Source organism: Pithys albifrons, chromosome Z, assembly GCF_047495875.1.
Source record: "Pithys albifrons albifrons isolate INPA30051 chromosome Z, PitAlb_v1, whole genome shotgun sequence".
Lineage (NCBI taxonomy): Eukaryota > Metazoa > Chordata > Aves > Passeriformes > Thamnophilidae > Pithys > Pithys albifrons.
The window spans coordinates 59765538-59790581 of NC_092497.1; the positions used below are offsets into that span (position 1 = coordinate 59765538).

Genomic DNA, 25044 nt, shown 5'->3' on the forward strand with positions numbered 1-25044 from the left:
TGAAATGGCAATCCTCACCCATTTTTAAATTTGCTGAATTAGTGCTCAGCAAGAAATGTGGAGTTTTGTAATGAATAATCACCTTTCCTACAAGGTGCTCTGTGCAATGTAGTTCTTCTATACTCCTTTTGCTCTTTTAGTTACCCAGAAAATCCTCTGGATTACTTGCTGGATGTTTTTTTTCAATGCAAAAGGAGGAAGACATTAATTACTACAAGCCTCTGTCTTTCATAGGAGCTGACTGCAGACTTCATGTGTTGTGTAGACCAAAAGAAGTAATGCTAATTCACAGTGCTGCCCTTGGGGAATTTTTTCTTAATGCAATTCCCCCCTCTCTGAAGGGAGAGGATAATTTTCACAGTTTAAAAAAAAGACCCAAGCAAAACACTTTTCCTTAAGATGATTTCAAGCGTTATGGTACAGAATCACCAGTGCTGTAAGAGACCTTCAAAACTATCTTAAATCCAACCATCAACCCAGCAACTATTGTTACCACTAAACCATATCCGCAAGTGCCACATCCAGACACCTCTTGAACTCTTCCAGAGGTGGTGACTCTACCACCTTCCCAGGCCACTTATTCCAGTTCCACTTCCTAACCATTCTGTCAGTGAAAATGCTTTTTCTAATGTCTAATCTGAGCCCCCCCTGGCACACCTTGAGGCCATTTCCTCTCATCCTCTCACTGGTTACTTGGTAGAAGAGACTGACCCCCACCTTTCTGCAGACTCCTCTCACAGTGAGGTCCCCCAAGAGCCTCCTTTTTTCCAGGCTAAACACCCAACTCCCTGATCCCCATCAGACTTGTGCTCCAGATCCTTCCCTAGCTCTGCTGCGCTTCTCTGGACATGCTCCAGCCCCTCAACATCCTTTTGGAAGTGCAGCCCCACCAGTGTCGGGCACAGGGGAGTGATCCCTGCCTGTGTCCTGCTGGCCAAAGTACTGTAACTGATGTTTGTTGCCTTTTCAAGTGGTTCCCTGTAATGTTTCAAACTACCAGAAAAGATGCCAGAGATGCAAATATGTGTCTTGCTAATAAGTGGAAAAATCACTTCATTTTCACATACACTGAGGAAGAAAATGTGGGAGTTATTTTGTTTTAACATTAAATTGTTTCATATACCAAAATGAAGTTTTCTTATCTCATTTCCTCTTGGAGAATTGTTAAAAACAGGGTGCTAGATACCAATTTCCAGCACTTGTGTGAAAATTTGCATAGTGCTTATCTACAGACATACTGTCAATTTGCTATATGGTATAACTCACTATTTGATTTTATATCAAGTTTTATAAACTCTTGAATCATAAATGCTTAGCTTTAAAATTTCTTGGCATGCTAGTGGTTGAGTGGTCTGAATATAATAACTTCTTCATCTCCATTTCTACTGAGGGAAGCAGAAAAAATGTATCTTACGTGTTTGCACAGACTGAAAATTCTTCTTTTCTTTTCATAGGATAAGAAATGGGTTCTCAATCATGAAGATGTCACACTGGGGGAATTACTGGGCAAAGTAAGTATTAAAGTGAGCTATATAACATTGGAATAAGTATATAGTAATCATTAAGCCATTCCTGTATACCTTATCTTTTAAATTACTGTGGTATGTGATTTTTATATCAATTCTTTACCTTAAAACACAAAACAGCATTACATTAAACAAATGTAAATGACACTTACTTGTAAATGTTATAATGTGTTTGCTGAAAGTATTTAACTAACATAGATATTTTTCTTTTCTGGAGGAGTTTTAAGCTGACTAGATTTCTGTACAGCATGATGTGGCTGTTTTGCTTTTTTTAGTCTTAAAAAAATTTTGTTGCAAACTATAAATAAAAACATGTTAAAAACAGGGATTTATGTATTTCTGTATAAAAGGTGATATGATCAGATGACTAAATATTTCCTAAAGCAAATGGACATTTCTTACATATGATTGCTTTCATTCATTCACTGGTGAATGTTAGGTAATTTCACAATTTTATTTGTATTAAATTAATTCTTATATAGTGCAGGTTGTAAATTTGTAGTTCACAAATCCTGCTTAGGAGCTGTAAGTCTTTAAAGTCAGGTAAGCCCTTCACTTACATTTTTGGCACCTTTGCACCTGCACAGACCATTGAGTGCCACTCTAGACACAATGTTCCAAAAGATTCCCCAAAAACTGATAAATAAGATTAGATGAGGAAGAGACAAAACAAAGCAGTAGGTGGCTTCTTACTGTGATACACACTAAAAACTTGGTAAGAATATCAAGAAATGGGGAAATTAAATACCGTCAGAAAATCCTGTTACCCAGGATAGAATCTCTTGGTAGTGTAAGATGACAAAATGTATTATCTACTGAAAGACAGGGCTGTGCCTGCATAAAAAGCAGATACTGTAACAGCTTCATGTTCTTAAACAGAATAGTATCAAGGGAGAAAAATAAAGACGTTTCAGGCATAAAAAAAACTTTTACTTGCTAAAAAATAAATATGAATTAATCTTGATGAGTAAAGACAAGCGCTCTGAAAATCATTTTGGTGAATGAATTTACATGTATATTTCTTGTTTTTGGCACAAAGCATTTTTAACCTTCAATAAAGGCAACTCAAAGCTTAAAAGGATTTGATCTTTTAAAATGCAGAACAGGATAAAAACTTGCTTGGAACATAGCACAAATCTCTTATGGATCTGTATCTAAAAAGATGTAGTCAAGATGAAAAAGTTAAGAATCACAGAATCATCAGCATCCGTATGACAAAATTTTAAATAAGCTACAGCCGTTCACCATGGAATGAGAAATCTGAGAGTCCATAAAATCTTGGGGGGCCTGGAAAAGATGAGGAAGAAATCATGAAAAGTTTAGTGCATGTACAATACAAACTTCAGAAAAGACAAAGTTTTGCCTTTACCTCAGGAGTGAATGGTCAGTTTATTTACTCAGTGTTTTTCTATAATACCCGACAAAATGAAAGTTGCATAACAGGAACATGTTATATTAAAAATTATGTGTATATATATCTATATCTATATATATCTCGATATAGATTTAGATATGCACATATATACATATATATATTTTATTTTTTTTCTTTATATATATAAATATAAATATAATAATTCAATATTTTAAGTAAAGAAATAAAGCATTTTCAAGACTTAAGCAATGCTTAAAATTCAAGTTCCACTGTTAAATTCCTCTGACCAGAAGGACGGAGGAAAAGTGTGTTGGGAGCGACTCAGCTTCTTACCTTTGGGCACCTCATTCCATTTCAGATGTGAGAGGTAGTGAGTGCAGTGGCCTCTGGGAATGCTGTTCTAGAAGGGCTTTCACACTTCCTGTGCCTTGCTTGCCAGCTGCAACTTCCTTGTCCTGGGGTATAGAAAGTAATACTGGAAACAATTTCAGCTCCATTTCTTCCCTCATTACTCAAAGCACATTTCTGTTTTCCATCTGTGAGTTTCTTTTTCGCTTTTCTGTTGTCTTTTCTTGGCAATACCATGTTCAGGTGCATGATGGAATGGTGTCCTCATCACTCAAGAAAGAAAGGAAAACCAGGGCTCAGAAGGGTAATTCATGCAAAAATTAATCAGACACAGGTTTAAAATTGAGTTGTCCTTATTCTTTGGGAAATGTAAACCTTAACTAGAAGTATGAGATCTTCAGTTTTCTTTTTGTTTTCCTCACTTGTTTTTTTTTATCATACCATTGTTTTGTTTTATACCCCGCAATTTCCTTCTTCATTCAGTTTGTGTTGTGACTAATTTTCCTTTTGTTTTTATTTGAGTAAAAAGTACAAAAGATGGAGATTATTTTGAGGTCTTTATTATTTCAGTTTTCTTTGAAAGCTAAAAAAAATAAACAACTTGCCCTGAGGGTATGTTTTTGACTACCTAAAAAGTCTGATTGTAAGAGGAGCTGCTCCCTACAGTCCAGTCCGAGTAGTATGTAAGACATATATTTGCCTTTGTAGAGCTGGGATGAGCTTAGGCTTTAAAGAAGTTGTGGATCACTGAAATTCTTCAGGCAGATACAACAGTACATTTTGCAGTGGGCTTAAATGATCAAAATTAATATTCAGTGTTTTCCTTCTCACTTTGTGTTTTCTTCTTTCTTGTATGTGAGAATGTTTATGTTATTTTGATGTGTTTTGTCCTAGTTTCATGGATGACTTCTGGTCTTCTGCAGACTGCAAGTTAAAAACAAAATACAATAGTGAGAAAATGAAGGGAGGGAGGAATAAGAATAATAAAATAAAGTACTACTATCACTAGACTTGATAAGTTAATAAGACATTTTATGAGAAAAGTTTTAATTACTCAGTTAATGGGTTTTTTTGTCTCTTTCCAGTGTGGTCAAACAGCAAGTCATACACTGTGCCCATATAATGAATGTACTGTGTTGTGTGAACTGCTTTTGTTAGGGGCAGCCACTGGAAGAAAACTTGATTTGGCTCCTTAAACATATTTCAAAGTTCTGTACCAGTTACATTAGCTGTCTGTATTAATTTTTTCTAGAGATTTGTGAAGATTTTGTTTACTTAGAATGATTATTTTCCCCTTGATTTCAGGGTAATTTTGGTGAGGTGTACAAAGGAACATTAAAGGATAAAACTCCTGTTGCTGTAAAAACTTGCAAAGAAGATCTTCCTCAGGAACTGAAAATAAAATTTTTGTCAGAGGCCAGGTAGGTTCTCTAAATTTACTAGAAACATGTATTTATTGTGGTTTTTTTTCAGGTTTTATTGCCAGATGGATTTACAAAATGTGACCTTCAGGAAAATTCAAAGCAAGAGTCAAACTTTTTTGTGTCCTTTTCTTCCTCAGTGCATTCCACACCTGTCACCCTGGTAACTAAACGTAGGCATTTTTATCATGTGAATGCAGTAGCATCTGCACTTGCTGAAACCATTTCTGTGGCAAATCAAACTATAAAATACAATGTTGTTGTTTTAAGTTCTTTCATGTGAACTTTAGGATGTGCCATGAGGATTGAAATGAGACTGAAAGATGGTGTTACTCATCATCAGTGTAGAGGTGTGAGATAATTTCATCATGTTTAAATTAACTTGCTTCTTCTTGCTGTGAAACTTCATATGTTTTAATTTTTGCTCTCCAACTAGTATGATCAATAGGGAAAAGTAAAAGATGCTAACTGCATTTATAAAATTAAGATCAGCCACTCTTGCTATTGAACTATTATAAAAAGCCTGTAACTTGGCACCTGCAGAGATGTTTCATTTATTAAGCAGCTTGACAATGCTCAAAAAATGGTCTGAAAGAAAAAAAAGTCTTATTTTTCACTAAGTATGTATGTACCAAGTGGGTTAGTATTTTACTACTCTTGTAGAAAAAAGGGAAGAAGAGGAGATGCTCTCAGTCAGCAAATAGCAGAAGGAACATTTATATTACAAGATCTCTGTAGAATTCTTTCTTGCTTTTCATTTCAGTTATAAATCATAGCATGCTGTTTTAGTCTGCAAATGTTCTTATTAAAGCATTGTCTAAGATGTACATGTTTTCATTTAATTCTCAAAATTAAAATTGCAGTGCTTACAGTCTTTGAAAACTTATAGTATTAATTAATCTCCCAAAGTAAAATTGGAATGAGTGTGCTTTTGAGAAGTGCAGCAGGGAAGTGCAGAGCATGCTGTGCATATTTTTTTGATGTAACTCTGCATCTGGTCCACCGCAAAAATGCTGTTTAATTACAAGTGTTCTGGGAAACTGCAAGCCTGTCAGTCTGGTTTTCAGTTATATGGATAAATGTTATGTAGACAAATGTAAAATTACAATGAGAATAATACAATGTTGAGTTTTGATTTATGAGTGAATCAGTATGCTCTCCATTTCAAACACAGAGATGATTGATCTGTTGCATTGGGTTTTTTTTCTTTATTACAACAATAATGATATATTCCATTAACATAGCATTAAGGGTTTAAGGTAGTTTCCTGTAACTTTTAATCAGTTTTTACAATAAAGTGTATTAATTTAATTAACTTGCTGTATGTTTTGCAGAATACTCAAACAATATGATCATCCTAATATTGTAAAACTTATTGGAGTTTGCACACAACGACAACCTATTTATATCGTTATGGAGCTTGTTCCAGGTAATTTTTTTCTCTTTTTTTGCAGCATATTTTCACAGGTATTGTTTCAATAATGTAAATGTATTGTTTTCTGTTTGTCTTTTTCTGCATTGTTGTCACTCACCTCAAGAGTAGCTGTGTTGCAAATCCTTTTAAATACTGTGTTCTATTAGCTCGGAGTGAAGTGACCTCCACAAATCCATAGTGAGTTTTACTTTGGCATTTCAAGACAACAGAAGCTTCATTTTTTTCTCCTGACAAGATACTGAATGGTATTTCCTGTAACAGTGGAATTAGGTAGTGAATGTTAAGATGTCTTTAAAGAAACTTCACATCTGTGTAATGTTCTGATTTTAATTTTTCTTCTTTACCAAAATGTATTGTTTAGTTTAGGGGTTGATTTTGATTTATTTTTGGACTCTGGAGTTCATTTTATTCGGCAATGGCTGGAGAGAATTTCAGATTGTTGGAATGATAACAGCTTTTGGGCAATTTTACCTCTCTGTTGATTTTCTCAGCAGCTGGAAGATGTTTGTTTGGTAGCCTCTAGTACTGCTTAATATGCAACACTGTATTTGCTTTATATATCACTGGATTTATCTTCAAAACTACAGCAAGAAGAAGCTTTGAGAATGATTTTATTCAAAAATACTTATATTGTTTATAATTCTTGAATACTGGCCTTACTACAAGAGCACTGATGAAATATTTGACCTTGTGGAGTTTTCTGCCTTTATTCAATTAGATTATATTTGACTATTAGATTTGTATGAATGATTAACTTTATTAAAATGAAGACTAAAATCAATGTCCTCAGTTTTAAGGTGTACTTTGTCAATCAGCTTCTCCAGATACCTCTGAAGATAAAAGTAAATCTTGATCTTTTAACACCTTTATCATTCTGGTTCAGGTTTTTCAGGACAAGGAGTTGAAATGTACTAATAAAATTGAGGAGGGATTAGTGACAACTTTTCTCTTCTTCTCATACCTATTTTACAGTCTAAGTCTAACCAAACATTCTTTGGTCTCTTGGCTCTGAATTTGCAAGAAAATTCATACAGAGAAAAGTGTTGCCTTACTTTGATGTGTTCTCTGCCAGCCTGCCCGATAAACTCTGTTCTGTGTTTGATCCATCACTTCCCATGGGCTCTGAGGCCTTGGCGAGCACACCAGGAGAGGGACCGAAGCATCTCTTCTCAGACCAGGCACTCAGCAACAGGACAAGGGGGCACGGGCTCAAGCTCTGCCAGGGGAAATTGAAGTTGGAGAGCAGAAAAAAATTCTTTCCAGAGAGAGTAATCAGTCATTGGAATGGCCTGCCCAGAGAGAGGGTGGATTCCCCATCCCTGGAGGTTTGTAACCTGAGATTGGCCGTGGCACTGAGTGCCATGATCTGGTAAAGGGACTGGAGTTGGACCAAGGGTTGGGCTTGATGATCTCAGAGGTCTTTTCCAACCCAATTGATTCTGTGATCAGGGATCTATAGGGAGGCCAGCTTTGGAGAGGCTGGCAAAGGAAAGACAAACCACTTAGATCAGTTCAGAGAAGCAATGATTCTGGTGTTACTCCTTTTCTGTCTTCTAATGACACTTTTAATGAGATTACAGAAAAAAGATAGTTCACAGTGCTCCAAATTGGTATTTAATACTGGCCCTTGAAGAACGGAATAGTGGTAAACTTGTCTTGCACTTGACATTTACCTTTCTCAGTGTCTTTATTGTCTGTGTTTTGTCTTAAGTTTGTTTATGCTTGAAGGTGTTTAGGCAGTTTAACTCTGATGTTCTGTTTAATAACTAAAAATGTCATGTTTTAGCTTAGAATTGTATTCTGTGAATGTATGGATGAGAAGGCATGTAGTTAATAAATGTCTGACAGTTCTTTCCTTGAGGAAAAAAATTAGAAGCATCTCCGTAAAATGAGGGATTTCTCCTGGTTTTTTTTCTGAGTTCTGTTTAATATTTGCAACTTTTCTGCTGTTTTTATATCCTAAATAAATGTAGGCTGTGCAGTTGTTGTGTCTTTTGAGACTGCTGTGGTGTGGTTCCATAGCAGCTAATTCTGCTTTGCATTCCAGATTCTGATTTCAATTCAGAGTCCTAATTTATTCAGATATTAAAAATGTATTTTGCAACTTACTGCTTTGTGTAGAGAGCTGCTACTCTGTTAGTGATTCTGTCATAAACTGTCTCTGCAGAGAAATCTTCTTCCTTTGTTGCAGACATAAATAGGGTTAAAAACTATACATATGGATAAAGTCATCAGTGAAGAAAATAGAGAATGGTTGCAGATACATATTTAATCCTGTGTCTGTCCATTGTACCATGCAAAAATAGTCCAGATGTTGCCAAAAAATGACAGAGAAATAAAGCAAGTTGTCAAAGATAATTACCCTTTACAGGTAGAAAAAGACCCTTTTTCTTGTGGTGATGGGGAGGTGTGTGTTGATGTGACACATGTCCTGGAGTAAGAGTCACGTGGATAAAAAGCTGTCAAGGTGGGTGATGTGGCAAGGTTTAACTGGAACAATAAATAATGTAGCAGATCATATTGTGGATCCTTAGCCAAGGTGAAAGTAAAGATGAGAAATTAGGTATGTTAGTGAAGAATCATCATTTACTTACTATTCACTTGCTGTTGGTCATGCTGGTGTCCACCCAGAGTCAATCCATCACAGATTATTTCAGTACAGAAGGAAAGACTTGGTTATCCTTTTTGCAATCCATCAACTGTCAAGAAATTAGAAAAATCTTCTTTTAAGGGATGACATGTAGAAAAATACATCCAATCTCCCTGCCATTGCCTGGCTTCTTAGGGGCCAGGTCTGTCCCTCCTTGGCCTTGTCCTGAAGGTCTTTCCAGAGATTACAAGTGGGAAGGAATCTCCTGTAAGCGGAATGTGGTATCTTTTTCTGGAGTTGTTTGGAATAACTCTAGACCTCGTCAATTCTCAGTCAACATCTAATGAAAAAAACAGTACTTCAAACTGAAAAAAGAGAAGGCCTGAAAAGATAGATCTTGGGCATTTTCTGTATTTGTAACCATATTTTTTGATGATACCATTGATGATGACATGGACTTAGGAAGGTTTTTCCACTGCCTTGACAACACAGGAATAAGAGAAGCTGCAGGAGTCTTCTATTGAGTTAAGGGAGTCCAGTAATGTGGTGAAAGATAATTTCTTCTGAGGACTGGGAGTTCAGAATAACTTTTGAAACAAAGATGTATTTTATAGTTGTCTTATAAAATATGCCCAATGAGCATCACAAGATAAGCTTCTTTCTCACATTTTAAAGAATGTATATTGGGAAACATGTTTTTTAATATAGGAAAAAAGCTGCTGGGATATTTTTTAAAGAGCTGAGTTCTCCTGTTTTTCGGGTAAGCAGCTGGTACTGTTGCCCAAGTAAAGATGTGTAATAAATAGTTTCTTCAATACAGAAAAGCATTTTCTGTCAGCTGTTTTTTATTCTTTGTGACACACATACCGCAAGTAACAATCTCTATAAGTTGTGGTGGCTACCTACTAATAAATAACTCTCAATCAGTATTCCTAAGAGCATTATTTCAAAGGTATGTGCTTCTGTTTTGTGCACTGCACTGTTTATTTATTGCATAATTTAGATTTATTATTGCTTTCTAAGAGCTGTTCTTCTAATTGATAAAAAGAAACAAACTGTAATTGAAATATTCCTCGTCATATATGAATAGAAGCTGAACTGCCTGTAGGACCAATTTCCTTCATGTCCACATGGAAAGTTACATGTATACAAGAAATATGACATAAAACAGCCATTCAGGAATTTGCAATGAGACTTACTGAAAAATAAACCTAATTTTTTTTAAAAAATCCTAAGCAAATTGTCCTCCCTTTCCTTCCCAAAATTTCCAAGAGAACCATTGAAGTGGAATTAATAAACCCTTACTATTTTTCTTATAAAAGTTTGATATATTTTTAAAGTTGATATCTATACACAAATCTGATTTGCAGACTTGTTATGGTTGCTGCTGTGAAAAAGTAATGCAGCAAAGCAGATGGGTTTAAAATGTTGATTAGTGATTGTGTAATGCATAAATTTGCAACAACCTTTAAAGCACTCTTGCAAATAATTAATTTTATTCTTTGTACCCTAATGATACTGAAATGTTAACTGAAAGGATATACTGCCCCCAGATCCTTATAAGGGCTTCCCAACTGCCATGTAACAAAAAAATAACCCAATCTTACAGTGTGTAGGGTAATTTCTGTGGTATTTTTAGCAGAATAAGAACTGAGAAAACAATTCAAAAATCATCTTTGTATTAAAACATTTTGTTAACAGAGAACTTATCATAGAAATTTCCTCTACTTGTATGGTACTTTCTCTGTGGCAACTGTTGTTGCTAGTTTGAAAATACAAATACTGTTAAAAGAAAATTTGATGAGCGCAACCACCTGTGCATTTCATATCCTCAGGGCCTCCTCACACTCTTGTCCAGCTCCAGCTTGGGGTTCCTCCCACAGGAAATATCTTCCATTTACTTCTCCAACATGAGTCCTTCCCACAGGCTGAATCCCTCTGGGGCTCCACAGGCTGCAGGTGGATCTCTGCATCCCTGTGGTTGGTGCTCCATGGGCTGCAGGTGGATCCCTGCATCCCTGTGGTTGGTGCTTCATGGGGTGCAGGTGGATCTCTGCATCCCTGTGGTTGGTGCTCCATGGGGTGCAGGTGGATCTCTGCATCCCTGTGGTGCTCCACGGACTGCAGGTGGATCTCTGCATCCCTGTGGTTGGTGCTCCATGGGGTGCAGGTGGATCCCTGCATCCCTGTGGTTGGTGCTCCATGGGCTGCAGGTGGATCCCTGCATCCCTGTGGTGCTCCATGGGGTGCAGGTGGATCCCTGCATCCCTGTGGAGCTCCGTGGGCCGCAGTGGCACAGCCGCCTCACCATGGGCTGCACCACAGACTACAGGACAATGTCTGCTCCAGAACCTGCAGCACGTCCTCCCCTTCCTTCTGCACTGATTTTGGTGCCTGCAGGGCTGTTCCTCTCACATGTTCTCTCTCGTCTCTTCTCTGGCTGCAATCACTTCTGCACAATAACTTTTTAGCCTTCTCAAGTACATTCTCACGAAGGAGGTGCTACATTCTCTGGTGGGCTCAGCCTTGGCCAGCAGTGGTCCATCCTGGAGCTGGCTGGCACTGGCTCTGTTGGACATGGGGGACGCTTCTGACAGCTGCTCACAGAAGACACCCCTGTGGCCCCCTAGGACTCCAAAACCTTGCTGTTTCAACCCAGTACAGATTCTCAAGTGTTTGTTTCTCACCCAGCATTTTCGTAGCTTTCAAAACTTCTGCTCGCAAAAATTAGACTCTTGCAACATGTTAGTATTGTGAACAACTCAGGTAATTATATAGGTTGCTGTTAGTCATTTTCTTTGCAATTTTCTTTCTTTTTACTACCTCATTAAGAAATGTGGGCTAAAATGGTTTCATAAGGTTTGTTGCAAAGGTGATATTTGTTGGGGTGTTTTTCTGGTCTCTTTGGATCTGAAAATATGAATACTGCATTATTTCATAACTCAGTACAGTAACTTTCTAATAATCTATTGTAATACACTTTATTTACTTCGTTTGTCCTAAGAAAGACAGAAGAAGTTAAAATGAGAGCTGCTAATGAATTTTGGAAAGAGAAATCCTATATCCTGAGATTTGCCAGATAAATGCCATGAGTTAATATTGTCTTATGGACTTGACTAATCTGACTGAAAAGCAGTGTAGTAAATGTGGGATTCTAGTCTTAAAGTTGTTCCATGAGGGTTGCTGCATATTTGCAACCACTGGAATTTTCTAGTGTAGATAAGCCTCTGTCAGAGATGGTTTACAAACAGAGGAACAGCAGAACTTTGTGTCAAAGTGTGGTTCATGTCAGAAAGTGTGTAACTTTTCCATCATGCCAACTCAGTCTGGAAAACTGAGCATTTTACTCATATTATCTGTGTTAATTTATTCATTTTTCTTTGTTTCTATTTTCCCAGTGAGATTTTTGTACTTTATCTGGCATTGTTGACCTTAAAACAGAAAAAAAGAAAAATAATTATGAAGAGCTGCTTTGGTATTCAGAACAGCAAAAGAACTATTTGCCATTGTCTCTTAAGGCCACATGGGGCATAAGGAGTTTTCATAACAGCTCATTTTTAGCAAATTTAGCCAGTGATCAAAAAGACTGCCTGGACAACTGCCAGAGTACAGACTGACAGCCTGAGACAAAGGGATGCTGAATTTTTTTGGTGAAAATTGCCAGGAAAATGCTGAAGGGGTTGATAGAGCCTGCTTCCCATTCTTTTCTTTTCAAAGCCAGTTCAGCATCTTTTCATGGAAAAGAAGGAACTAGGATACCCTTCTCTTTACCCTTTTTCCCTGTTATCTTCCTGGTCCCAACTTTTCTCTTAGTAATCATGGATCACAAACTGAGTTTTAATTCATTGAAATACTCAGGATCACTTAACTGCATTTTCACATGCTCACCATCTATCATGCAATCTCCCGTGTAATCAAAAAGAAACTACAGGAGTCCCTTTAAATTTTTGAATATTTTTTAATCTTTCTTTAGGGGAAAACCAAATCAAAATCAAATGTAATTTGTAAGATGGAAAAAGCACTTCTAAGCCACAGCAATCTTTCTTCTTCTTCTTCTTTATGTTAATTTAAATTTACTTGAACTTAAGCTTGTCCTGAAAGAAGAATTTAATTTAGATGTTAAGGACTTGGCATGTCTGTGCAATGTATGTTCTAGAATGGAGCATTTTGAAGATTGATGTGGAGTCCTGTGGTGCAATTACTACTTACAATGCAACTGTTTCAACAGTTTATCCCGTAGAATCTTGCACAGTGCCTCTGTCCCTCCAGCAAAGGCTGCATGGGCAGTCCGGATAAGCACCATCATCCTGCCTGCACCAGCTCTCTCTGGCAGGATTTGTCTGATTAGGAGCAGATAGAAACACCTTTATAGTTCCAGTTCTTGATTCAAGGTGGTTGAATGAAGCCTTAAGTCACTTTTTGTGACCTGCTCCTTTTAGCTGTTGGATTGCTTAATCACAAGTTGATAGCCTACCTTCTGTTTCAGGTTTCTATATATTCAAATATTTAGTAGCCATTAATAGCAAAAATTATAACCCCAGAAATATTTTGAATGCATTTTCCTTTTGTTAAATCAGGCTTTCAAAAATTAGGCAATTCAAGAGTCTGCCTTGTCTATTGAATCTTAATTCAGCTTCTTCTAGAATATACATTATGGTAATATAATGCATTGTAAGTATATTCTTTATTATGAAAACTAGATCTCATTTCTGTACCAGATACTTGCCTCATACAGTTCTAAAGTCTTCCAGGAGCCTTTTCTTTTCTCCTCATTCCTTCTGAGCCTGTAGACTGTGTTTAGTCTGTTCTGTCAGGGATCTACTCTGAATGTGATTCCCTGCCCTCAGTGGGCATTTATGGACACTTTTCATTCTGATACTGAATGCACTGTAGATGTTTCCCTGGAGTACTCCTGCATATTCCTGATGCCACCACAGACTTCCTACTGATAATGAATACTTAGTAGTAAAAAAGCATCTCCTCATTTATGAGCAACTTGTTTTATTTAGACTCATGCTGACATTTGTGGATGTTCTGAACTCTGGCAGATGGAAACAGACAGAGCTATGCTTGTACCTGTAAACAACTGTGGAAATATCTTATTAATCTAATACTGTGTGCGGGTTGTTGGAATTAGGGTTCAACTGTCCAGACATACCTATCCAACTTCCAAGGTGGAGTTCAGCAAGGTCATATTTTCCATCTTTGCTACAGGATAAGGTAGCCTGTTCAGATTTGTTCTGAATCATTTGGGATGCAAATTGCCTGTGCTGTTGATGCAGAAACAAATCAGAGGTGACAGGTTTTATTACCTCAGGTGCAGCACTGCTCGATGTCAAAACTGCACTACTCCCAGGCACGTTCAGGAAGAGCAGAGCCATTTCTGTAGTGCTTGTAACCACTGTGGTGGTATTTGGTGGAAGGTTGAACCTGATGATCTTGGAGGCCTTTTCCAGCCTTAGGGTTTCTCTGGTTCTTAATCCAAGCTCTGGGGTTGCGTCTCTATCCTGTTCATGTTGTCCTACCTGCCACTGACTTTGGTCTGGCCTGGCTCACTCACTCCCTCTCTCTTCTGAAAGGTGACCCCATTGCTACTTTCCGTATGTTACAGCACTTTTTACCTCCATAGGTTGTTAGGTCAGAAGCATTTGCAAATAAAGCCCAGTGTTCTGCCAGACCTATCAGGCTCTGCTTTTGGTCTTCATTGGAAAAAGGGGGTACATGGTATAAAGTGTGGAAATTCTACAGATCCATTATAGGTGGTGCTAAGGTAGAGCTGGTACAACTTGCTAAATATTAAGTTATAGAATTGCTATGTTCTGTATGTAATGATTCTTTAGGATGTAACACCAAATCACAACTGACTTTGTTTCTTCTGTTACTTGCACTGAAGCCAACAAACCCACTTTCAGCTGAAGTCTCAGTGCTGAAACTGAGGTCTGGGTTATTTTTCATTGACGTAATGTACCATATCCATACTACTGAGCTTTTATGCTAAATGAATTATTGTCTGGAGTAAAGGAGAGTGAATGCCAAGACCAGCTGGAGTAAATGTACACTGTGGCTTACCTGAGCCTAAAATTAGCCCCACTGTCTCAGAGGTGATGCTGATTTCATACACAGGCCTGAATGCTGATTGATGCTGGAAAAAAATCTGAACTTCTAGTTTTACATTGTGTGATTCAGCTGCTGTATTTTCAGCTTTGGTGTTTTAGTTTTTTTTCTATTTCCTCTATTTCTGGAGGCACCGAGATATCTATAGAGATAATTCAGGATTTTTTCCAATTCCTCCTCTTTCAGCCCTTAAAATTTTATTAAAGTTTTGTATGATCTGCCCCATTAGCTATATCGTGCATGCTCAGTAACTGTCTTTTTTCAGCAGATTTCAGATCACTGTCCTGTCTTGCAGTCATATCCTGAATTTTTACTGCATACTGTCAAAAATCAATACAGAAAAGAAAAAAATTCTATCAAATTCTTGTCAAATTTCAATTAGGGGTAAGGTGCAGTGATAGTGTTTGTCTGGCTTTGTTTTCTATTCAATTCTTTTTTGTCTGGTCAAATAAATTATCTTCTCTTTATTACCTATTGGCATAGCCACCTCCTTTCTACCCTATAGTTTCTTTCCACAGAGATCCCTGTCTGTTCGTTGGTTTTGGCTCTCTCTCAGTTTATCCTCTTGAACTCAGCTAAGCTTCCACCTTCAATTTTTCTTCTGTGTCTCTGCAATTTGCTGTGCTTCTGCTTCCCTCTGCTGTCTCCTGTCTTGTTGGGCACATCACCCAATGAGCCAGGCACCCTCCCATGGATTCCTTTTCTCCCTGTGTCCAACCTCACCCGCTCCTCCGGGCCCTCTTGCAGCACACACACACATGGATACACAAACCCCATTTCATCCTCCTTTCTCTTGTTCTTAGTCCTGTATATTCACATGGGTCTCTGCATCCCTCTTTGCTGCATGGGTTCCAGCTCCAAGAATACCAAGAGGAGGAACAGTCAGATTCCTTTGCTGAGGTGTAGGAGGTGGTGATTAAAAATTCGTTTCAGCTCAGAGCTTCTCTGTTTCATAAAACAGGAACAAAGCTCTGCTCTACAGTCTTTTTTTATTTTAACATTTCAGTCTAGAGTTTGACTTTCATCTCTTCAAATGTTTTAGGCTTTGATGATGATATATTTTGTATCAATACTGTACATAAAGGAAAATTGGCAAGTCGATTAAAATATCTGATGGAAAACTGAATAAAAAGAACCAAATAAAAAATTAGTGTTTTGGTAGCTTCAAAAACCTCTACATGCATCTTATTTATTTTTATTCATTGATATTCACAATATTATTTTTGCTTTGCCTAGAGCAGCTTTTATGTAACTGCAGCCATTTAATTAGTCTTCATTTAAAAAAATGCTCATTGTTTTTCTTTAGATTAAAAAACCCTGTTCGTCATGTATGTTCTGTTTCACATCAGCTATCATGACTCTACTGTGGAGTCCTTTTCAAGGCCTTTGATTATTGATTTTTAAGCATAGTGCAGTTATGGGAATTCACTGTCAAAGAAATGGAAAACCTTCTAGGAAAAGACGATTTTGCCTTTAGTTAGTTTCTGAAGTAGGTTTTATCTACCCACTCATAGTCCCATATCCTTAGAGCCACATGGGGCTTCAGAGTATTTTAGCACAGAAGACAAGGCAAGTTACTGATGCCTTGCTGTGATTCCTGTTTTCCTCTTGACCAATGATGGCTTGGTTTGGACAGGCATCTGTGCCACCTGGGACACTGCCTCACTCTCTGGCTTATTTGATCCACCTGGAATGTGAAACAAGGCTGCTGACAATTCTCAATATTTTCCTTTTTTGTTTATATGTCTATAGCCTGTCATCCTGTTCCAAGGAAGTGAAATAGCACATGGAATGTGGTGGAACCTTCTCATCTTCATTTCATCATAGGGCAGTTACTTTGTGCTAGTGAGACATCTCCTTTGTGGTCTCATCACAGGTTGTCTTCTAAAACGTCATCCACAACACAGTTCTGGTGCACCCCACATTTTCTCTCTGTGTCCTTGGTCTCAGTGCACACCGTTCTTCTCTTCTTTTTTATTTCTTCATCTTTTGTTTTCATATACATACATTTCAACTCATCCTTCATTACTAATATTGTTAATACTGCAATGGCAACACTTTGCGTGATTACAACAACTTTTATTTGCTTTTCTCAAAAGGAAGAATGAAGTTTTAACTGATTTCACAACAGTAATCTGTAGGCAGGTAAGAAACCTTGGGTTTATTTACAGTTTCAGTGACTACCTGTGTAAAATAAAAGAATTAAAAAAAAAAAGATGGAAGCACTGCATTGCACACAAATGATCCATTAGTTGAAAAGTGAAGGCACACTATTATAAACAAAATAAGTGCCTCAGCATTTCTAAACCCTTACAATTTCAATTGTTTGTCAACTAGCTGCTTACTTTGTTAAAAGACTGTCTTCTAGAACTGCTAGGGATGCATTTATACTATTTTAAATTCATAGTTTTAAATAGCTGTGTTTGGGTATGAGGTTTTTTGATAATGTATATGGGATTAGGTTACTGGACAATAAACAAACTCTAAATTGCCTTAAGCTTAGTTAAAAGACTAACCATATAAATCCTCAAAATTTATTAATATTTACAGGTACAGATAAAAGTTGTGTCAATAATATTGCACTAGCCTATAAAACAATTACGAATATTGAATTCTGGGTTAGGTGATCATTGGGAGGTGTGGTGAGAAGCATATGCTGTGTCTGCATGACGAGTGTGTGCATAAATGTAAGAAGAATTAAGTGACCCCTTTAAACAAACTACTAATTAAGAAGACTTTAACAAAGGCAATTATCTTGCTTTACTAAAACCTGTGTGTGAGTAATGTTACATATAATTTCATATAATTCTTAATAATTGCTATTGTATTAACACATTTGTTTAATTATTTATAACATTATTAAAATTATGTGATACTATATGGAGATACAATATATAAGCAATATGTCTATGTATCCACATATCAATTAAGTGAGATATATCCCATCATAATTTTAAAACATACTTCAATTATGCTCAGTGTCAATATTGGTTATCAAAATGATGTCAACAGTACCTGGACCAAGTAGGTGGGTGCCAGTGTTGGCACCAGCTCAGGAGAACACTGAAGTATGTAGTCATAGGTGATTAAAATGCCATTTAAGTCAGAGATTGCCATAACTAAATGTTTTGTGAAAGTATTTAACATACTTCGTTGCTGGTTCTTGTATTTGGATTTCTTCTCATAGATCACAAATAGGTTTTTTTTCTCTTGCGAAGCATTGCCTTACTTTTCTGTGCACCAGTGAGTGAACTGTTTTATTGCCATGAAAGGCTGTGTAATGCACAACATCCAGTTTGTGCTGTGAAGTACAGCCAAAATCAGGAGTTGCTGATATGTGTTATTTTCACACTCTCAGAATTTCTGCATATAATGAGAAATAGTTCCCATTCACAGCAAAATACATGAAGAGCTGTTTTCAGGAATCAGGTTATAGCAGTCTGCTCTCAGGGAGCTGCAGCTTATGAGCTCCATTTTGTCATCTACTTAATGAAATAATTCTGTTGTATTAGGCAGGCACTCCATTACTGTTATTTATCCTCCTGCAAACCTAAAACAGGTAGGTAGTTTCTGCTTGGTGAGAATATATAGAATGGTCTCATCTCTGTGGTATTTTGTAGCTGTTGGAGCAAAGCTCATTTCCTGGTAGTGTTGTGGGCCATTAACTGAATGAACAGGTAGCTGTGCAGAATACAATGGAAATCCCACATAAAGAGAAAGCATTGCTTACTATGATGTAGTCATCTAGTTTTGTATCAGTTGTTTCATAATCTAATTGGTTTATTTATTTCATTTTTATCAGTAGCTGTTATACTGGAAATAACACTATGTGTTGCAAATAGTGAATTAGAGCATTTTATATTTAAACTTATTTTAATAAGCACATATTACAAAGTCACAGTTCTACAGTGAAGAGTTTGTAGTGAAGTCCTTCTTATTAAACTTGGTAGGTATTCATGTGGATGCTTTGCTGTAAAGATGAATAGCTGGAACACTGACCAAAGTAAAATTCAGAGTTTACTTAAGAATAATTCTGTTACTTAAAGGACAGACATTTAAACCTATGCTAATATCACAAGGTTGAGGATAATCAGACTTAGCCTAAGATGACATATCTTGTACAGAATGAGATGCATATCACTTGGCTCTTTTGTTTTGGCTGCAACTAACAGTGCTTTCAAATGGATATTGGACAGAATATTCTAAAGATGTTTTTGTTATCTCTGTGCAAGGACAGATGCAAGAAAACAGAACAGCTACTGAAAAAACATTGAGACAGATTAAAATTGTTTTATTAATACGTTTTGGTGATAGGCATCAACTACATTGTATACAGCTCAGATTATATTGTGCTGGTTTTGCTTAAAACTCTGGAATGTCATATAGTGCATGTCACACAGGAAAAATAGCAAGTCCAGATCCCTTCGTGATGGCATTGGATTGCATTGGGAAGTTACAGGCTTGTGCTCTGCCAGTTTGTGACATGTTCTGATGTAAAGAGCTGAGAAACTTTTAACTTACTCAGAAAAAGTGATGAAAATTAGGATCTTAGTCTGATTGCCTGAGCATATCAGGAACAAAGTTGTAATGTATTATTTTGAAATTTTTAATGTTTATGTTTAGATTTTCTTTTGATACCTTGGTAGCTTGTTACTGGAGAACAGATTGCTTTGCTGTTGATTGTGGAGAGCAGTAACTTGTACAAAAAATTTATATGAATTGTGAGGAATATGCATTTAGATTTACACTGATGTTGTTACAGAAGTTTTTAGTTCCTGTAAATTGAGAAAGGTTTGTTGTTATGGGTTTGGTTTGGTTTTTTCCAAAATACTACCTGGAACTTTATCTTTCTTTTCAGTTCTTCCTGTAGTAAGTTGTTAGAAATTCTCAGTCTTCAATATTGAAACATTGGTTGATTGAGAGTAGGGCTTTTTTAAGATGCTCTTAAATGTTTGGGGTTTTTTTTTTGTAAGCTTCCTTGATTTACTGCTCTCATTTAAGTAACACCCCAGTTTGTCAAGATTGCAAGACTTCATAAAGGCATGTAATCATAGTTACTAATTAAAAGATGATTCCTATATACAGAACAGGGAGTTCTCAGTATATAAATAAAATAATTTTTATCAGCTTATGGTATGTGTTAGAGGGGAAAGTGCATAAAAATTATTTTTAACCGAAAAATTATTTTTAACAGAATAATTCTGTTTACATGTGTAAGAAAGGGCACATATTTAATTGGAGTGTTTATCTTACTTCTCTCTGACAATACCTACTTTTTGCCAGTTATCAGACTATGTCATTAACCTTTCAGATTAAAGAAAAGGTGATTATTACCCAGTTCAGTTTGTGATAGTCATTTGTACTTTTAAGTTTTCATTAGTTTAAAATTGACTTTCCCAAGATTCACTCTTGTCACACTCCGGAAATGTGTTGTGTGTAACCATGTTTTGCAAAACAGAGTATTTCAAATTGGCTTTAGAGTAAAGGTCATCCCATCACCTCTTGATTTCCTGTCTCTGTTACCCAGTCTGGGAGTGAAGGGCAACTCCAACTTAATGTCTGAAGTGCATTGCAGTGACTCTTCATAGCATCAGACTTTCTTCAATATTCTCTTATTTTATTTCTGACAATATCAAATAAAAACAGAAATTGCCTCCTAAAAAGAGAATCCCATATGAAACTTTTAATATATACTGTGATTTCACATTGCAAAGACAGGGAGTGTATAAACTGGGGTAACAGTGCATGATTGCAAGAGATAATCACTATAGCGAATTCAGTCCTGAGTGAAAAGAAACAAATATTGCAGCAATGGCTTGCCTTACAGTGGACCAATGAAATACATTTTATTTTCCTGGAACAATAAAATGCATTTTATAAAGATCTTTAATACAGTTATATCGATCCAAACATGTCTTTGCAGTGTTTGTATAATATCTCTCCAGCTTATTTCCTAACACAGTTTTCTTTTTGGGAATCCTCCGTGCTGATCCCTCCCACTGCTCTGACAAGAGGATAACAAGTTTGTTCTTCAAGGCAGGAGACTGTGAAGTCAGTAATAGCTGTTCACCTTCCACTGCCTGTGTCAGATGTTCAGTTAACATTGCCCAGGAAGTAAAACACTTTGTTACCCTCTAAACATGCCAGTGTAGAATTTGAGAAGCATCACTTCTAATGATCAGCTGAAAATTGCTCTCATGTAGGACCCAATCTCTTTATTCACCGTTTTTATAAACCACTACAGCAATCATTTTGTGATAGGAGAATTAGATGTATTATGAATTACCAATTGTTTTTGTCAACAGTTTTTGTGTCAGTCTATATTGAATTACCAATTGTTTTTGTCAACAGTTTTTGTGTCAGTCTATATTGAATGTACACTGGTGAAGACTTTGGATGTATCAAAAGCACTCTGTGCAGATTTCACTTTTATGCATCAAATATTTAAGGAAAAATTCATTTTGAAAGGTTTGTTCCTTCCTTACCCTTGGGCCAGACTCAAATAGACAGGATGAGGAGCAGGAGAACAGCTGATGGTTACATTTTGCTTGGTCCACCCCCAGTGAGAGATAATTGTGAGTGTCCCATTGGTCCTGTCTCACTGTCCATCTGTCTGTTTTTCTAGGAGGTGATTTCCTGTCATTTTTAAGAAAAAAGAAGGATGAGCTAAAAACCAAACAGCTGGTGAAATTTTCATTAGATGCTGCCTCTGGTATGGCTTATCTTGAGTCCAAAAATTGTATACACAGGTAAGGAAGATCCCTTTTTCTCTCCCCATTTTACCTTTGCCCATTGGAAAATCAAGCTGTTTGTGTGTGTGGTGCTTATTATCACAGGAGTGAGCCCTGTGCACGTTTTCTGAAAATAGATCATTACTGCTTGTCTAATTCAAAACTCTTCTTTCTGTTCATTTGGGTAAAAATGAGTACTGCATTGTTTGATCTCTATAGTTCGTTGCTATTAATATAAGTTCAAAATTACTTTTCATCCTGATTTGCATTATAAGGAGCATAATTCATACAGTGACTATAAATCATGGCAAGAAGCAATCTTTGAGGCTTATATCTTGTCTGAAATTTACAGACACTTGCCTGGCCAGCAAAGAAGTTGTTATGTTTGAAGTGTGTTTCAGAAAAATCCACTGGTTTCTCAGATAGTAGAGAAGACCTAAAATTCTATATATTAAAGTATTAATTGCCTGGACTGCTTTCTCTGAAATACAGAAGAATGTCAGTCTTTATGCTCTTGGAGAGTCTTATTTCTGTCCCTAACATTCCTTTTTATTGTTTCTTCTGCCATTTGACTCTGCCATTGCTTTGCTGATACTCTGTATCAAAGGGAAGGTATTTCGTTTCCATCTATTTTTTCTCTCAGGGTAGAATGTTTGTTGTGAACTGCGACCACCTCACTGACACATCAGTCCATTGCATGTGTAACACCCTTCTCATGAAATCTGTGACTGGGGATCTGAGTGGCATTGCTCTTAGATTTTTATCAACACTGAATTGGTCAGTTGCAATCACGCAGGGCAAGTTAATTTAAACAATCCTTAAAGGTCATGGTGTGTAAGAAAAACTGAGAGAATAAAAACTGGTTCACAATCTGAACTCATGGAATATTCCCTTAGGGAAATTCCAGAGTAACTGTTGTAAGCATTCTGTCATGGTAGAATGTGTTTCAGCCTGGGTCTATATGTCCAGTAAATAATGGAATAAAAATCAGAGCAAGTAACAGCATTAGTGATTTACACTACCTCATAAATGCTTCATTGCCTAATAGTTTCTGAAACTGTCAGATCAGTGTTAAATCTGAAGTGCCTGTTCAGAACTCCTGTGTTCTTAGACAAGAAAAGCAAAGGTAAAAAGAGTAGCTGGGTAAGTAAAGTTCGTAACTGCAATTACTGAAAAAAAATTCAATATTTATTCATTAAATGATAGCATGCTGCCTGCAAAATATTATTGGTTTTAGAAAAAATTAGTTTGTTTTTTTATTTTAGATCTGGAAAAATGGTATTTTTACACATCTCTGTGGAACAGGACTGTTCTAAATGCTGTAGATGACAATGTGGCTTTGGTGTATCTCTGAAATATTCTTTGGCAGTTGGTTAGCAGGGAACAGGAGCAGCTATTCTTGAGATGTGCTTACAAAGCTCATAGTGGTTCAGAGAATGTATTTCAGAGAGAAAATATGTGCAGCATTGCCTTGCCATATCAAGATTTCATTGTTTTCAGTTGGAAAGCTGAATATGGTGTCATATAGTTCTCAAGTCAGAAAAAAAGGGGTTGAGCTCTGACCTGTTCTGTTGGTGCCATAGACCTGCCAACGCACACAGTGTGGATTACACATACAGTGGTATAAGGAGGGAACTTACCTTTTGGCTTTCAAAATACTTTTTTTTTTATTATCACAAGTCATCACAGGAGATTATCACCTTAAAGGCAACCCTAAAATTTTCAGTAAACCTATTCTGAGTAAATCTAAGGAGTTTTAGAGTGAAACCAAGCAGGCAAAAAGTGTGTCCAAGAAAACTGCTTACTCTGGTGAAACACACAGGTTAGTAAATCAAAATATGCCTTTCCAGTACATGTTTACCAGTCTTATTTTCTGCAGTATTCAAGATTCTTACTGATTTTATGTTGTGAGGCATAGGATGTGCTTATTTTATTTATGAACTGATTCTTCTGAATGTGATAGAGAGAAAATGGGCTAAGCAGTGGTTAAAAAACCCAAAGATTTTTAGTTTATTCAAAGGTTGATAGGCTTTGATTAGTATTCCTTAAAGACATATACTTAGAAATGGTTTCTATTTTTTAGATTATGGCAAAACAAAATTGTTTTGCTTCGTGCTGTTTTATCCTGGAGTATTCAATTTGTTGATTTAAGGATTCATTCAGAATCCCCACATATGTTTTAGTAGTTTAGATGACCATAATTTAGTACCATGCTCCTCTGACTCCCTGTTAATGTGAAACTGAAGGCTACTCATCAGCCTATTAAAATTATTTCTAATGGCACTTTTTAGTTATAACTGCACTAGTTATGCTTGAAGTTTATATTTTAAAATTCTACCCAAATTTTTACTGGATTTCTGGAATTTCTGTTTGAGTTATACTTTGACTTAGCCCTTCAGTAGTTGAGACAGTGCAACAACTAATGTGCTTTTTGTTTTCTATTGTTGTGTGTTGTGCTGTTTCTTAAGGGGCAAATAAGTTAAAATTTATCAGCTTTTATAAGTGCTTAATATATGTAAGTGATTATTGAGTGATTATTTGATCTATGTTTTCATCTCCTCCATTGTCCAGATACCCCTTGTTCTTTGCTCTCTGTTTCTGTTTAAAAAACAGAAATAACTGAGCTTAAAAGAAAAGAAAAAAAGCTACATGAAAAGATGTCATCAAAAAATAAAGAGTGGTTGAACATGCACAGATGAATATAGTAATTTCATCTCCATTTAATTAACATGAGGTTGAAGAATTGTTTCTTGCTTTTCATTTTTACCATATGCTATTGTTTAGGTATTCCATTTTCGTGTTAATTAGAAACAGAAGATAAGCATGGAGATGTGATAATTTCAGTTGGTTTAATAACCATTTGTGAGTGGCCTCCTTTTCCAGTTTTTTATTTGCATGTGATGAATTCATTTGTCCATAATTTATGTTTAGTTTTCAAACCTATCCCATGGGAGTACAGGAGAGAAACGGCAACTACCCTAACTCAACTGAATGTGCAAGGACATCTTTCACAAGATCAGGTTGACTTATTTGCAATATCTGCACTATATGTGTGAGAAGACAGGGATTAACTGCATTCAAGCTGAAGTTTTCCTTTCAGTCAGTGAATTTGTGTTCTGGAAGTCTCTCATATTCTGAATTAAAGATGTGTTGCTTGGTAAGATGATCATGATCTGTGTTCAGCCATTCCATTTTCAGTCATATTCCTATTGCTTCTTTTTTGCCTTAATTTTGTACTGTTAAAAACCTTGCATTGAATTAAAAGCAGCTGGTTTACCTTCATGTTACGAAATCCTGACTCTGTAGATATTAGTTCAGGATTTCTACAGTTTTCATTACTTATGTATAATTTAATTCAATTACATTGAAATTGCTAGGAAAGTCCTTTCTTCCCTGTTACTAATCTAGTTTACCTGGTCTGCTGTGCTTCCACAGTGTTTTTCCTCTCAAACCTGGTAACTGCTAATGTACAGAATTTTGGAAAAGTGTCATGACCCTTTCATA

General features: G+C 36.5%; 1 protein-coding gene across 5 annotated transcripts in view; it reads left to right on the forward strand.

The window, feature by feature from the left end:
• FER (FER tyrosine kinase) overlaps positions 1–25044 on the forward strand; it is a 161522-nt gene that overhangs the window by 101962 nt on the left and 34516 nt on the right. For all 5 annotated transcript variants that reach the window (XM_071579890.1, XM_071579894.1, XM_071579891.1 and 2 more), the window contains 4 exons: positions 1455–1511; positions 4555–4670; positions 6005–6099; positions 21435–21558. In XM_071579890.1, coding sequence (XP_071435991.1) covers positions 1455–1511; positions 4555–4670; positions 6005–6099; positions 21435–21558 — 392 coding nt within the window. The remainder of the gene's footprint in view (positions 1–1454; positions 1512–4554; positions 4671–6004; positions 6100–21434; positions 21559–25044) is intronic.